Genomic DNA, 17306 nt, shown 5'->3' on the forward strand with positions numbered 1-17306 from the left:
TGAGAAACCCAAAACTCGAACCCGAGACCTTGGAAAAAACTCACCTCCAGGGCTCACATAGTGGATTTAGAAGATACCCCTGGCAACCCACCTAAATGGAGTTGGTTACATCTCTCTATATTAAAATCAAGGTATACATTTCCATTAGGGGTGTAAACGAGACGATACAGCTCGCGAGCTATCGGAAATCGACTCGTAAATTATTCGAAATTGACTCGCTTTGAGTCGAGTCGAGCTCGAGCTACTCGAATATGTTTTCGAGTTGAGCTCGAGCTACTCGAATATGTTTTCGAGTCGAGCTCGAGTATCAAAATAATGAGTTCGTGAGGCTCGCGAGTCTTATCGAGCGAGCTCGATAGTGTCGTTTACTCGATCGAGCTCAAGTTCGAGCTTGGAAATAAAAACTTGAGTGAGCTTGAGTCGAGTTTCGAGCTTCGAGTTCTTGAGTCGAGTCGAGCTCGAGCCTGGCACTGTATCGGCTTGACTCGGCTTGTTTACATCCCTTATTTCCATGGTTGACCAGCAGTAGTTTAATAAACTATTAGCCTAATAATTAGCTCTTTATCGTAATATAATTCATTTAAAAATATGAAATACACCCTCTTTTCGGGTCGGCTTAAGTTTAGTTCCATTTTAGTTTACTCCTGCACGCCTTTCACAAAAAAATAAAAATAAAAGATAATTGGACAAACCTTTGGTACAAAGTTGACTGAATCGACATATTGATTAATAAACATTTGCTGAATTATTTCTGTGTCGTACGTGACTACTTAAAGAATTCTGGAGACTAAAGTCTATTTTCAAACTCTCTAAATGTCTGTACTCAATGATTTAGACTATTATTGTAAAAAAAAAAAAGGTTTTAAGTTTTAAAAAACACATTATATATTCATAGCATACATTTGAGAGATATACAAAAATTGTTACTTGTCAAAACAACCCATTTACATGATTCGTTTACCCAAAACCTGTTCCAACCCACCCGTCTTGCCACATATGCTTTTCACTAAACTGTGAACTTAAAACCCGTTCCTGCCCACCCGTTTCAAAATTATTTCTTTTTGAAGATCCCTGCAACTGAAATGCACATTTCAACAGTTGTTACATCAAGGTGACTCCCTAAAGGATGACCCGAGTGGGCCAATTTTTCGCATCCTTAAAAGCCACCTCTTTTAATTTATAAAGTTAAAGTTATGAAATTTAAGGCAATTCAACAACTTTCAGCATATAGCATAGCATATTGATCAGTATAATAAAACCACTTGGAATACTGTCCATCATTCGACATGATAGTGACTGCAGGCTTCATTTCAATAAAGGCACCCCACAAGCTCAATTCATCATGCGCGCAAATTGGCCTAAATGGTATCCATATATTCTAATAAGTTGAGTTAGTATTCATAATTAATCTAATATTAGAATTAAGTTTTTTCCTTGATCCAACAATATCATCTGCACATACAGTTTACCGAATGATCAAATACAGTGATTAATTTGATACATAAATTAGAGATAAGCTCCACATGTATTTTAAAGTTGTCTCTTCCTCTCTATAAAACCATAATGTGATATCTAGATACAAAACAACAACAACAACAACCGTACCCAATCCCTGAGCGGGGTATGAGGGAGGTGAGCTGTAGACAGTCTTCCTCTCTATAAAACCATGATGTGATATCTAGTAATCATACAAAAGGGGCTTAATTTTAGCACTCAAGTTCTAGTAATCACACCCTTAGCTGCACTCTCTGACTTTCTAATATAATAAGCTGTAATGCTATTCACTGCCATCAACTTTATAAAAATCTCAAATTACAAAGCATGTATAAGTTGATTGTGCTGAAAATAGAAATTGTTGTTCCACAAATCTTTACAACCTGTAATCCCTTCAAGATACATAACTTCTGTTCATCATTGATTTTGCTACATTTGTAAAAGTCTGAATATGCGTATAGCTATAGTATCTCCTGCTTCTTGCCCTCTTGTAGTATTTAGTTATTAATAAATCCGAATACATCAAACAATTGAATAAATAAAAAAATGGGAATACAAATATTGATGGTGGTTTTTATTTACAATCTTGTATTTGAGAGCTAAAGTCCTCTAGACCGTCTAAATCTTAGCCAAACCGGTTCTTTAGGAGCCGAGCTAGAGCCTTGATGATGGTGGTGGTGGTGATCGGTGGTTGGCACTGGAGGTGCAGTTGGTGCCCATCTTTCATTTTCCTGTTGTGATCCGAAGAAAGATGGAGTCATTGGAGGAGGTGGAGGACGTCCATCACCGGAGCTTTGATTGTTTTGTAACCCCTGTGTGATATTCATTTGAGTACATTATATCAGAAACAGATATATTATGCAGGCTAACATTATTTTTTATTTTTTATTTTTCAATGAACAGCACTAGCTAACATAGATGTTGGCTAGAATCATGACTTGAAACAAAAAAAATCTTTAAATATAGCTCAATATTTGATACCTGAGATGTTGGTTTTGAGTTTGAGGGCTTAGAAATAATATACTGAAGGATGTCAAAGAATTTTGTTTGGCCTAATTCCGTTGAATTCTGCCAATAATAAATCGCCACGTCCCATGCTTTGTCTCTAAATCTCTTTAAACTGCTTTCAATATCAGTTTCATGTCTTACTATAAAAGGCCTCAGCATTGTGTCATATACAAACCCAGTACCCTGCAATCATCCATAACTTTGTGTTCATAACAGCTTCTTGCACTAAAAACACATAGTCGTAGTAAAGGAAAGCTTTGGTTGAGTTTAGAATACCATAGTTTTGGGATACCATAAGTAGATAATGAGTGCCAGTTTCAACTCTCCATACATTGGCACCCTATAAAAAAATAAATCCAACTTTCAGCCTAGAACAATCACAAAAAATGTCGCATTTTTTTTCCAAAAGAGTTCAATGCTACGATGTATGTATAAGTACCATGAAATGAATATATCACCAACTCTTTCAAACACCGTAAGTATTGCAATAATCACCCTGCAAATAAAAAACAGAAGTACAGAACCATTATATCAGCATGTGTTACAATTATAGTTGTACATAAGTAAATTCATGAAAATGCCACTCATCATTTATATATGAATGGGTCAATTTGGGTTGATTTGGATCTCAAATGGTGCAAATGGAAATGAGTAAACTAAAGCTAAAAGGAGAGTGGGTCAAACGGGTTCAAAGTAGACCAAACTCTATACAACCTTCTGAATCCTTTTTACATATATTTATTGTTATAATTATTGTACAAAATTCTTTCTGCAACCCGAATCAGCTTACTCTGATATGCATTTAATACGTTCAACGACTAGAATTTGTTCCCAAGACCAACTCACCTATGTTATAAACTTACAAAAGTGGCTTATACCAAGCTAAATCTTAAAACCAAATGTTCTGTTATACAGTCTTCCAAGTTAGTATAAGTGTATAACCATCAACATAATCCGTATTTATGTGCATTGTCAACTTTCTATTCTCAAAAATCCCTATGACAAAAGTGAACATTTCAACATTCTTGCATCAATTTTATTCTCTAAACCCATGCCTCAAGTGGGCCTAATTCTCACAATGTGAATTCTTCACGAAAGGCCATCCCCTTTTATAAAGCTAGTGTTTTACAATCCAAAGCAATCAACAACTTCGAGTTATAAAATATAAATCAACCTTGGAATTTTAGTTCTTGAAGATAGATTTAGCCTCAGGGTTACTAATATTAACTATTTGACATAATACTGACCCGACGATTCATGACTACAACGGGCATCCTGATATTGCACATTTCATCATGTAATTCAGTATAAATGGCTATCCATATCCTAATACTAGAGTTACGTTTCTACCTAAACGACTATCCAACAAAATCCGCTACACATGGTGTTGTCCATAGCAAAATGATTTGTATACAGCATGTTTAGTCTAAACTCGACATCCATTCTATCGAACCATAATATCACCTCCAATAAATCCAACAAATGGATTGGTAAAATTAACTTTATAGCACTCAAGTTCTTGGGACCAAACAATTATGTATCCACATGTTACATCACAAAAATCATTAATGTTTGTTATACTTAAATAGGATAACATAACCTCACATTCAGAAGAGAAAGAACTCACCAATATTGACACCAAAATCGTAATTCAGCATTTCCAACATTTTGCTTCTCTATAGTTTTAAAACACTCGAGAGCCGGATATGCATATCCAAGAACTAAGCTGCAACCATAATCAAACATCATATTAAAATCAAAAGTATATGAAATTGTTTTAAATCCAATTTCTTTTATAACTTGTAACCAAACATCTCTATTCCAAAAATCAGAAACCAAAAAGAGAGAAAAGATAAACTTACAAAAGACTACTTGTGATCAATTCTCCCAACATCTTCTAACTTTCTTTAACTTGCCACCAAAAGAATATATATGTATAGATACCAAATTCACTATTGAAACCAAAAACAAAAGAAGAGAAAGAACTAAGTTTAATAATGATCATCAAATTTTAAAATCTTTAAATATATTGATATATACAGATATAGATGTATAGAAAAGGGACAAGAAAAGACTACCTTAGGAGAAAAAACAAGATATAGGATCTTTGTGAGAGGTTTTAGAAATGAATGGAATTGTGAGTCTTGAGACAAAAAGAATAATTTTTGATATTGTGTTCTATGTATGACTATGATGACTATATATATTTATATATATAAGTTATGTTATGTTATATAATTGATATGGTCTTATGGCGGTTGGATTTTGAATTGGTAAAACGTACAAGAGAAAGAACATAAGAAGAAGAAGATGTTTGGAAACAAGAGTTTACTTGCCTCCGACGGCTTTCTTCATGAACTTCTTTTTTAGTAATTAATTTGCAATATTTTTTTATTGGTTTTTTTATAAGTTGATGTCAACAAGTAACCAACTTGTTATTAAGTGTTTTTTTTTATGTAAACTTTATGAATCTCGTTTCTTAACAATTTGTTTCTTTGATCTATAATAAATTAACTTAATTAGTTGAATTAAATGGAAAATCTCACCACCTACGAGGCTACGATATTGAATATGTTTCTTTTTTTATTTGTTGATCCTATAGGTGACTTCCTCCAACAGATAAGAAGTATATGCTCAAATCTCAATTACCATCTTGTTTTATTTTATTATTGTATTCTTTTTCGGAAAGCGAAGATATTACCTCTTATGTCATCCATTTATCTTTTCTTAAAGTTTTCATGAGAAGGTATATACTTATGCACGTAAATAACAAACTTTACATTATCCAAAAGGAATGTTAGTTTTTCACGTTTTATTTTATGCATACTATGCGCCTTTAATTATATTGCTTTACTTATTATCTATATCTATATCTATGTGATTTAATAACCAATAGTCATTAAATCAAGTTAATTCTTAATATATATATATATATAAAAAGCTAAATTATAAATTATATATATTTTTTTATTTTAAAAAAAATCAGACTTTATTGAATGCACGTTAACTAATGTCTCGCAATTCTAAAAAATGATATAGTGGATATTTCTGTAGCTCTAGAACTTTTATTTTAATGATGTGTGAATGGATTAGGTAGGGTGGTAGTTTCCTTGTTTGAAGAGTAGTTATGAAAACGATGCCTCAAAATAAAAAAAAACCTCATGAAGGTCAACGTCAAATAGAAGAATCAGTTGGAATTATTACAATTGTAATTGTAATTGTAATAAGATATAAAATAGTAAAACAAGTCTTTGAACACGCTATGGAAGTTATTCTAACTTAATTGATGCACATATTGATTTGTATCTTGTATCATGCTTGACTTGGCAATTGCTTTTCAGACCGGTCCCGAGGTTTTTAATGCTCAGGTCGAGACGGTTTAAAATTGCGCATATAAAATTTTTTAAAAAACACACTGTAAATAAAGGTTTGAAAGTTAAGCTATACGAGTCGATTTCTCATTATATAAATAAACTTTACCAACTTTAGCAAATTGACATAAATCATGTGATGTATTCTTTATAGAGAAGCGATATGTAAACCACTAAATTTCTTTAATGATTTTAAAATAGATTATCTATGATCTTATCATAGTTTAACATTTGTCAATCTAAACTAAAAATGTTTAATCCATTACATTGATTTAGAAATTAAAAGTCTTCTATAGATTTGGAAGCTATGTTCGAAGATATCTAATACTCTGATACTATTCTATGATTATTATTAGTCGTGATTCAAATCTACATACTAGTAAAAGTTATTAAATATATAAATTATTCTGAATGATGTTTTTTATCGTTTGTCATAACAATTAACTAGTCAATAATGTCTTATTAGCTTAATAAATTTAACAAAAAATTTTTAATACTTAAATTTATTTTTAGTGTTAATATATTTATACGTTATTACTATAAAATACAAAGTTACTTCCAAGTTCAACAATTCTTTTACCTATAAAAAGAGATAATTTTTTAACCATATATCTGAGTAATTCATTATACGTATATTTATTGTCAAATGTAATATTTTAGTTATAAATAAAATCATTATTTAACTATAATTTGGAGTAATTTAATAATAATGTAAGTATATTTAAATCAAATTCATTATTTACTACTCAAATAATAACAGGGGTAATTCAATAAACTCAAAAAGGGGTAATTTTAGAAGTCTATAGGTAAACAAAGGACTTATTCAAAAATTCATATTAACGTGTGATCAAAAACTTTTCATAAAAAACCTATTGTACTATAAATGATTACTATTTATCTTCTTTCCCACGAAGCCATAACTCTAAACTGTATCTAATATTTATGTTCCGCCATGTCCATTTACATACAGAGCCATGGTCGCTTCTTTTTTTTTTCTTTTTACATATCCAACCAATTTCAATAAGATTTCACATTACTTAGCTTAAAAATATAATTAAATGAACATACTCTAATAAAGTATGGACTATAAATTGTATGCCTAACCTAAAAGTATTGCTCCGGTCCGTCGCCCTGCCCGCCCGTATGCAGGGCCGGCCCTGAATGCTTTTAGGCTGTGTATTGTAAGTTTTTTATAGATCGAACATCATAACATTTTATTATGAAAATAAAAAGGAAACTAATTGATTTTAGTTTATATTAAAAGACAATGTATGTAAAATGGTTATATATTAATTTAATATTTTTATATATAAAAGAGATAATTTGGACAAAATTTAGACATCATTTTGATATATAACTAGGTTTATTATATGTGCCATCATATTAAATTTGATATTAACGTTTTTAATATAGCCCAAAAATGCTTTATATCTCATTTAAAGAGATTTATTAAAATGTAACCATAGAGTGGTAGAGATGACGTTAATTACATAAGTATCGCAAAGGAATACTGTCAAATGAATCATAACATAACAACCATAATAAAATAACAACTTATGAAAATATCTCGATATTGATTTACAATTAACAAGATTATAGCTTATTACATACTTAAAAACTTGTACATTAAATATTGAAAATCGCCCCTTGAAATATCTGTCAGCAAATTACAAATTTTAATGCATTCAATTAATTTTTTATTAATATTCCTAAAGGCTGTCATTAACAAAACCCTTATTTTGTATTATAATTGAGCAAAAACTTAGCATAAATACTGCAGATCAAATGGGCCAAACTTTGTCATAAGCCCAAGTGCGCAACCATGGATTTTAATTGTTACGATGCCCAATTGACATTATCCCTACATTATATAAATCTTACTTCAAAATTTGTTAGTTATTGCCTATGTGGCATGCTTAAAAATGCAAGAAAGCCCAAAAATCATCTAAATATTGCTCCTTTGAAGGTCTCCGGATTAGTTATTTTATAAGAAGTTCAAATTTTTAAAAACGGATTAGTTATGCTTTATACAAGTTCAAATTTTCGAAAATTTGAATATGTAACCGTTCGTGTATTACTTGTGGCGGTTACTTCCTTGCATGTCTATGTCTATATAAAGCCACTTCCATTCAGTTTAAACGCATTTCAAAATGTAAACACATAACATATCAATTTTAGCATGGCTTCACTAAACCATGTTTCAATTAGAAATTTGCGTCCAAATAATAAGCCATGTATGATAACGGTTAGAATTTTGCGGCTATGAAAGCAACCTCTATATGGAGATGTTAATAACATAGGTAGCATTGAGATGATTCTGATGGACGAACATGTAAGTATTCATTGTTTGTGAATTTTTCTTTTTTGATTAGATTACTTTATATATTGTTTTCTACACTGTATATATATGAAGCATATCATATTGGTTAATATTTATTTTTAAAAATAGAAAAGACTGTTTTCTAATTTAATAAATTTAGTTACTTTGTTTTATGTGTTTTCATGTTATTTCCAGATTAGTCAACTTAAATTTGTTTTTAAGTATGTAGTTTTGATCATGTAATCCGTTCGACTTATGCTTTTAATGGTTTATGTTTTTAAAATAGAGTAAACAGTGGCGGATGAAGTTCATATAATGCTTTTAATAGACCAAAGTAAACAGAGTAAAAAGAGTAAGCAGTTTGATCATCTAATGCTTTTAATGGACCAAAGAAGACTGTTTGTGAGAAATCAATTACTGGTCCATTTACGGACTATTCTTACTTTGATACTTAAATCATCACGATCTGGATGAAGTTCATTAAGTAACTTGAAAGAAGAATTCATGTTGAACGAATGTATGGATGAAAAATATTGTTTAGTCAAGAGTGGAATACACAGTGGTATGAAGTTTATGCTTAGCTATATGAATTGTTATGTATATATAAGAATCTATTTGGCATTCGGTTAAAACGGCGACTATTTTTAAATTCAAATGGGAAGTTAAAAAACTGTAGGTATGTACAGTTAATTTTTTAAAATATGCTAAATTTTAGGTCCATAAAAAGTGGGTACTAAATATATTATGAAGTTTTGGATGTATCAGACAACTACAAATTTATTTCTAAATTTGTAAAAGTTGATTCAAGTGATGAGGTATGTTCTTATGTTATAGCTGTTTATTTTGTAAACAATGTTGTAATCAGTAAATTTTAATTTATTGGGCTTTGATACGTAATAGATTTACAGCAAGAATTTGTGAGTAAATTTACTAGATGTAATGGGTATATGTATTGGGCTGTAATATATAAAATTTATCCCACTTTTTATGGACCTAAAATTTAGCATATTAAAAAATTTTAATATGTAATGGGTATACGTAATAGATTTACAGTTATTTAATAACACATTAGCAACAAAAACTGTAAATACATTATCCCATTAGGTACCTAAAATCTAGCATATTCAAACACGTATAACTGTACATATAAATACAGTTTCAAAAATGAACTTTTAAATTTTGAAAAATACCGCCCACTTCAAACAAAAACTGTAAATACATTATCCCATTACTAACTTAAAAACACTTTGTCTTCTTGAAAGCTTTTTTTGCAGTTCAAGTATTTTTACGTAGTGAGGACCCATTAACTTTTTTTGTAGTTCAAATATTTGTTTCAAACTTACGAATACAAATGAATGAAATGACATCCATTATGTTAGAAGATAAGTTTGATGGTCGATCATATGGATTTTCCTTTTCTGATTTTCAAGAGCTAACTGAGATGGATTATATGGACTCAAAGTTATGTGGTGAGTTATTTCTATATTTTGATTTTATATATGCAAGATAGGATCATAAATTATATATTATTATAAACGTTACGTATAACCAGATGTAATTGGAAGAGTTGTAGATGTTGGAGATACTTTGTGTTTTAAATGGCATGAAAAAAAATTAAAGAGACTGAGTTTGGTGTTGCAAGACAAGAGGTTAGTATATGCAATTAAATTCATCGATATATACTTAATAATAATCAGTTAATCATTTAGATTTCATACTATTATGTATTCACTAATATCTTTATATTTTAACTATTTTAGTGGAAAGAAGATTGAATGTATTTTACATAATCATTATGTGGATATATTTATGCGGGCTGTTCAATGTTATGAATTATCTATATTGGTTATGATATTACAATTCGTGAGAGCTCGAAATTGTGGAGGTAATGTATTTAGATTACAACTATTAGTTTTAATTATATTTAGATTATTTTTACTAAATTCGAAATGTATAATTTTGTAACTATAACTTAAATGTTTTTTTATAGTTTTAAGTACACGTGTAAATCTATTGTATGTAGGTAATATAATTATATCCGATGTTGCATATGGTACAAGATTGCTAATGGACGATAAAGTTGATGAAATTTGTTTATATGTGAAGAGGTATTATACATGGGACCTAAAATTATATGAAAGTGTCAAAAAAAAAAGATAATTCTTATATCATGAATGAATTATGCATTAAAGCTCTTAACTTATAAATACATGTAGATATCAAGCAACTACAGAAATAACTTCATGTGATATAACCAAAACAGAAATTCTGAATCTACATATTTACGCGTCACCAATGACTTTTTTCAAACATTGTCGATACATAACAGTGTCAGAATATGAGAATTTAAGTGAGGTATTTTTTATTTTTCGGTTATTAATTTCAATTTTTTTTAATACGTACGATATAAATATTGAGTAAGAAATTAACCATAAATTTACACTCATTCCTAATATTATCCCTACATTATATAAATCTCACTTCAAAATTTGTTAGTTATTGCCTATGTGGCATACTTAAAAATGCAAGAAAGCCCAAAAATCATTACAATATTGCTCCTTGGAAGGTCTACGGATTAGTTACTTTTATAAGAAGTTCAAATTTTCGAAAACATATTAGTTATGCTTTCAAGAAGTTCAAATTTTCAAAAATTTGAATATGTAACCGTTCGTGTATTGCTTGTGGCAGTTACTTCCTTGCATGTCTATGTCTATATAAGGCCACTTCCATTCAGTTTTAAGGCATTTTAATACGTAAACACATAACAGATCAATTTTAGCATGGTTTCACTAAACCATGTTTCAATTAGAAATTTGCATCCAAATAATAAGCCATGTACGATAACGGTTAGAATTTGCGGCTATGGAAGCAACCTCTATATGGAGATGTTAATAACATAGGTAGTATTGAGATGATCCTGATGGACGAACATGTAAGTATTCATTGTTTATGAATTTTTCTTTTTTGATTAGATTACTTTTTAACATAACTTTCTTTCGAATTTATAACTAGCTTTTTAACATTCTAATGTATAAACATTTTCATTTTGACAGTTTGATAAAGTGGTTGGTGTTGCAACAATCGGTTTTATTCCAACCGACCAGTTATGGTATTCAATGGAATGTGTGAACTGTTCTCAAGAAGTTAAGTTGACCGATCTCTACATGGATGCAGTCAACATTATTGATGCTTTAAGGGACAACAAAATGTGGATTTTTTGTTCATGTAACAAGGAAGGAGTTCTCATCAATCCTACGTATATATTTTTATTTCATATTAAAACTCTATAATCATTAAGTTGTGTGGTAAAATTGTATCTCTGTTTTTTGTTTTTTTTTTGTAGGTTTAATGTGCAAGTTAGGATTGTAGATGCCACTGGTGCTATTGGAGTTAAAATGAATGATCAACAAATTTCAAATCTTATACAAAGAACAGCCTATCAAATTTGTGATGAAAATTATGAGGTATATATGGTTTATTTTAGTGCTAAATAAGACTTTTCTATGCATTTTAAGTCATTAATTTTTTTTAAAATGGTCATTAGTTGTAATATGAGTACATTTACTTCGCTACATGCATGCTTGAACCGGTGTTAAAGAAATTATTTAAGGTTATAGCGCATCCTCGTGGGTCTATATATCAAAATGAGGGAAAATTCATAATACCTATCACATCCAGGTAACCAACTTAATCCTTCTTATATGCGCCTACTATGGGCAATCCATTTTATAATTTCTCTCTGGCGTGCAATGTACGCGTTTTAAGCCCTCGTGTATCATTATTAAATTTCAAGGTATATCTAACATTCTTCTTCTTTAAATTAATCAACTCATAAGAATATTTTTATTATGTCTAACTCAGTTATATTTATTCATTGATACAATCTTAAAATAAAGTTTAAGAAAAATTATTTAGGGTTGTCCGTGCATCGCACGGGGTGTAAGCACTAGTATACATACTAAAAACTAATATGCTAGGTATAAGCCTTTTAAACAAAAAAGGTACAAGCTATTAAAACAAATACTAACTTTAACTAAATTTCATTTTAACCCCTTTAATTTTAACCAATATTCATTTTAACCCCCTATAATTTCTATTTGTTTTTTACTTTTATCCCATTTATTTATAATATACTAAAACCTATACGAATGTATAAGTGTTTTATGCGTAGAATGTACAAGTTCTTATAACACATAATAATTTTTACCATTTTTCAGTTTAACCCCTTGAACTTTATATCTTTTAACTTTTGTTCCACATCAAAGTTTTCATTTTAATTTTCTTGACACTAAGTTTTTGGTTCTCTTGTTTTTCATAAAATAACTTTCACGTGGTTACGATTTTACTTTTAAACATTTGGTTTGACTATTTTTATTCGTCTTTTAATATATATATATATATATATATATATAGGATAAAGATCAAATGAGAATGTACCTTAAGGAGAGAAGGGTGAGAAGGTTCATTTTTTATTTTTTTTAACTTGTTTTTTAAACTTTTTTAATTTTTTTCACTTTTTTCATTCTTTCTTTAATTAACTTATTTCATATAAATTTTTTAAAAAATTTTTAAAAATATTTTTGTTTTCAAAGGGCGTAGCCCGTAAGCTATAGGCGAAGCCTCTCGACTTATGGCGGAGCCATAATAGCTAAGGGCGAAGCCTGTTAGGTAGATCACTCCATCACCGATCACCCCCTATGACCTATCACCCTCTATGACCTATCACTCCCACCAGCTACCCCTTATTAATATCCTTAAGGGCGAAGCTCGTAACGTACCCTTACATTTAAAATTTTTCTATGGATTGAATTAATTAAAAAAAGACTAAAAAAGTGAAAAAAAAAGAAAATAAAAAAAAAAACAAGTTAAAAAAAAATAAAAAACAGACTTTCTATCCCTTCTACTCTTTAAGAACCTTCTCTCTGGATCTCTATCCTATATATATATAACGTTTTTAATATATAATAACTTTCATTATCATAACGTCTTAGATTCATGTGACATTTAAATCTTTGGCATAGTTATTGTTTATGTTCTTGCACAAAAAGTCTAAACAAATTTACAAATCCTTTATGCCGTACAAGTTCTTATAACATATAACAGTCAAAGTTTTCATTTTCGTCACACTAAACTTTTAGATTTTCATCAGACAACTTTCACACAGTTACTGATTTACTTTTGAACATTTAGTTTTGATTATTTTCATCTGTATCTTTATATAAATAATGTTTTTTATATAATAACTTTTGTAATCATTACGTCTTACGTTCTTATAACATTTAAAGCATTAATATAGTTATTGTATATGTTTTTATACATTTATTACTATTTTGCAAATTTTATTGTTATTGCTACATGTTTAATTGTAATTTTTAAAATTTGAGTTCGAGACATAAATTTGGGTACAAAACTTTGTCGTGTAGAAAGCGTACCTCGCGGTAACGCGCAGGTAAAAAACTAGTATTATACTGACGACGACTTTTTAAAATATTGGCACGAATTCCATCGCACTCATTTTAGGATATATTCTAATTAAATTTAAAACAACAATCACATATCAAAATAAAAATATAGATACAACAGGGAAAGAAAATGCATCAACTAATAAAAATAAAGACTCTATCCCCATTCACAACCTAACCCACTAATACTATTCATTAAAAAAATATTTTCTCTCTCTTATATCTAACCAACCCAACTAAAACCAATTTTTACATTCTCATCAACAATCCAACCAAACTATTTCTTTAATAAAGTATAATGTTTTATAACTTTAACTTTTTTTATTTTAGTTTTTTTTTAAAAAAAGAAATACTTCCTATATAACAAAAAATTGATTTATTTTATTAAAAAAAATTAAAAAAAATTAAAATTTTAAAGCATTACACATTCATCAACATTTATTAAACAAAATAGATACCTCATTATACAATTCAATTCTAACATGAAAATAAAATAAATATAATACTAAAACATAAAAATTATATACTTATCCATCAGTTGCAAAGAATGAAAAGTATTGTACAAAGAAAAAAAGTTTATAGCCTATAATACTGTATATATAAAATAAAATTAGTCTAATTGCCAATATATTATATAATAAAACATAGAAATAAAAACTCAGGTGTATATAAATTCAAAGTCAATGAATGTACAAACAAGTTGCAGATGTTGTGTTATCTAAAAAGCATGCCACGTCCAAAAAATTTTGCTACGAACAAGCGTCGGTGGATTCACTTCATGTTCGGTTGGGTTTACAATTATTTAATACTATTTCTTTACTTTATAACCAACCGAACAATCAAACTTTTTACCGATGGTGATGGTCTTAAAGACGTTGTATCAACGGCGATATAGCTAACCTTGTTAGTAGAATACTGTTGCCAAAAAACTACTTTATTTGAAAGTATTTGAATGGAAAAACATCGACTCTTATATACTCACTGATTATATATAACTAGACAAATGTGTGGCGTTACAACAGTAGCGATAGCTATGGGTGAGCAAAAACCGAACCGGAAAACCAAAAACCGAAAAAACCCGACAAAACCGAACCGAAAAAACCGAAAACCGAACGAAATCTATTGGTTTGGTTTTTGTTTTCTAAAAACCGAACGGATCGGTTCGGGTTTCGGTTTCATATGCCAAAAAACCGATCAAAAACTGAACCGAACCGAACCGAATCAATTATATATTAATTATTTAATATTTATATCATATTACATTTATATTTATTACTTATAATTTGTAAATATGTTAATATATTTAAACTTTTTGTCTTTTTAGTATACAAATCTATATAAATTGTATGTTTTATATGAAAATGTACAAGAAAATCAATTCGTTTTATAAAAGTTATATCAATTTTAACACTTAAAAAATATAATTAGTCGATAAAAAACATCTTTATATTCTAATTTCTATATCATAATTTTTTTTGTTAACAACTGAAAATTAAATTTATAACATAATAAACAAAAAAGTTAAAAAATAAATTATAATAAAAACCGAACAAAAACCGAAACCGATTCAAACCGAACCAAAAAACCGACAAATCGAACCGAACAAAAACCGAATCCAGTGGATTGGATTTTGTAAAAACCGAATGATCGGTTATGGTTTCGGTTTTAGCCAAAAACCGAACCAAACCGATCCATACGCACTCCTAGCGATAGCGGTGGTGGCAACAGTGTGATAATGGCGGCCAGGCCCGTTGAGAATTTTTAGACCTTGGACGAGCCAAGAAATGACACCTAAGTTATACGCAACGATTTATATCATTAACTTTATTGAGGTTATTTAATTATCGAGTATAAATTTATAGAGGTTGAGGTTCTATGGTACCTAAACTATTTTTATAAAATGATAAAAAAAAAAAGAAGTTATAAATTATCAAGAAACATAGCAAAAGTTATTCTTCAAATTATATGAAATGTGAAAAAATCGAATAATAAAATTTAAAAAGAGATTAGTAAAACACATCATTTTGTAGTTTTATGAAGATTATTAAGATAATTTTCATAAAATATGTATCATTTTACAAATTGTAATGAACGAAACAAAAAAATATTACAAGTTGAATACATTTATACATACATTGGATACACTTATACGTACTGTTGGTGCAGTTTCTGTGCACTTATTAATGTCCGTTGCAATGCAATTCAGGAGACTACTCCACGAGTCGCCACAGCTTCGCCTACGCCACTTGTATATAGACAACAATAGCGCCAAAGATTTGCCCTTCGCGTAGTTCATTGAACCTTCCAACTTCACTTTGTGGCCTGTGCTAAAGAAGCATGTCTTAACTAATTCCTTTGAACTCATTTCACCTATTCTACCTCTCGATATCTCCTCACCTTGCACCTTTTCTTTCTTTTCCTCATCCCATGATCCTTTCCCATATCGTGGAAGTGCAGCAATGCTCCTTGATTCTTCATAACGACTATAACCAAGCTGTCAACCAATAAAGCAAGCATTTTAGGCATTTCTTAATGAATAGCTAGATGGTCTTCGCCGTCTAGGATCTATAGATAGAAACCACGAGGGGAGAAGAACATCATCAAGTTCCTTTTTTCCGGGATTGAGTTATTGGAAAAAACCCAAGATCTATAGATAGAAATCCAAGACATTATAACTTCGTAGAAGTTATTAATGAGATAGGTTTCATTTTTGACCCGTTTGAGAGAGAAGATGAATGAAGAGTGGGAAATAGCTGAAACCGAAGACAGACATTATTGTTTAGAGTTTTTGCAAAGGAAAGAGGGAGATAAAAACTTTCAGCTTTACCTCCAGATTTCTAAGCAAAACTCCTTGTTACTCGAGAGACAAGCCAAGATCTGACCGTATATGATGGTGTGCTTTTATATAATGCTCGAGTAATGAAGATCATAGTGATTTCTGATTTGATTGATATTATTCAATGTCACACCCCTAAAATAGGGTCTAGCAGGGATGTGACTTTCATGGGAATCACAACACAAGATCATAATGAACGATCACTAAATGGTGTCGTTTTTAGAAAATATATTTAGAAACATTGTTTTGAAATCAAGTACAATACTTAGGGAAATAATTCATACAAAACATTAATTAATATATAGAAAACGTAGTTCAAATTTATAAACTTTAGCGAGTTGATGGAGCTCCTCCTAAGGTCATGACAAGTAGAGTCTTATTCTTCGAAATGCAATAACGGCAAGACTTATTTGATGTGCAACAATTACTCATTCACCTGAAATGCATGCTAAAAGGTGTAAACATAAAGTTGGTGAGTTCTATAAGTTTGTTAAAAAAAAAAGTAAGTATAATGAACCACAAGATTTAAGTAACCATTGATCAAACACAATGTATAGAAAAAGTGTATACATTTTTGTAGTGGGTTTGTTGGTGTGGGTAGTTCGAGGGTCGGGCCATATATTCATGTCTTATAATAGATAATATATGTAAGTCTATATAATATCTATATATAATCAAGATTGTCATACAATCCCGCAGGATGCTCACGATTATCATTACATACGAGCCATACGAGTACACCACCATACTTGGATTGTGGGAAATTTATTGTATGAATCGCACGCATGAATAATCATGCCAATTATCTTCTACAA

General features: G+C 29.8%; 1 protein-coding gene and 1 long non-coding RNA gene across 2 annotated transcripts; one reads left to right on the top strand and one right to left on the bottom strand.

Moving 5' to 3' along the window:
* Positions 1 to 1602: 1602 nt before the first annotated feature.
* LOC122605941 (putative HVA22-like protein g) lies at positions 1603 to 4669 on the bottom strand. The gene is made up of 7 exons (XM_043778907.1): positions 4581 to 4669; positions 4365 to 4454; positions 4130 to 4228; positions 2942 to 2998; positions 2779 to 2842; positions 2476 to 2685; positions 1603 to 2306 (listed from the first exon to the last, which is right to left on the bottom strand). The coding sequence occupies exons 2-7, from the start codon at positions 4394 to 4396 to the stop codon at positions 2094 to 2096; spliced, it is 675 nt and encodes a 224-aa protein (XP_043634842.1). The 5' UTR covers positions 4397 to 4454; positions 4581 to 4669; the 3' UTR covers positions 1603 to 2093.
* A 3499-nt stretch (positions 4670 to 8168) lies between these two features.
* LOC122602849 lies at positions 8169 to 10010 on the top strand. The gene is made up of 3 exons (XR_006324408.1): positions 8169 to 8205; positions 9746 to 9842; positions 9954 to 10010. It is a non-coding gene; the product is annotated as an uncharacterized LOC122602849 (long non-coding RNA).
* Positions 10011 to 17306: the final 7296 nt, after the last annotated feature.

Source organism: Erigeron canadensis, chromosome 6, assembly GCF_010389155.1.
Source record: "Erigeron canadensis isolate Cc75 chromosome 6, C_canadensis_v1, whole genome shotgun sequence".
NCBI classification, from domain to species: Eukaryota; Viridiplantae; Streptophyta; class Magnoliopsida; order Asterales; family Asteraceae; genus Erigeron; species Erigeron canadensis.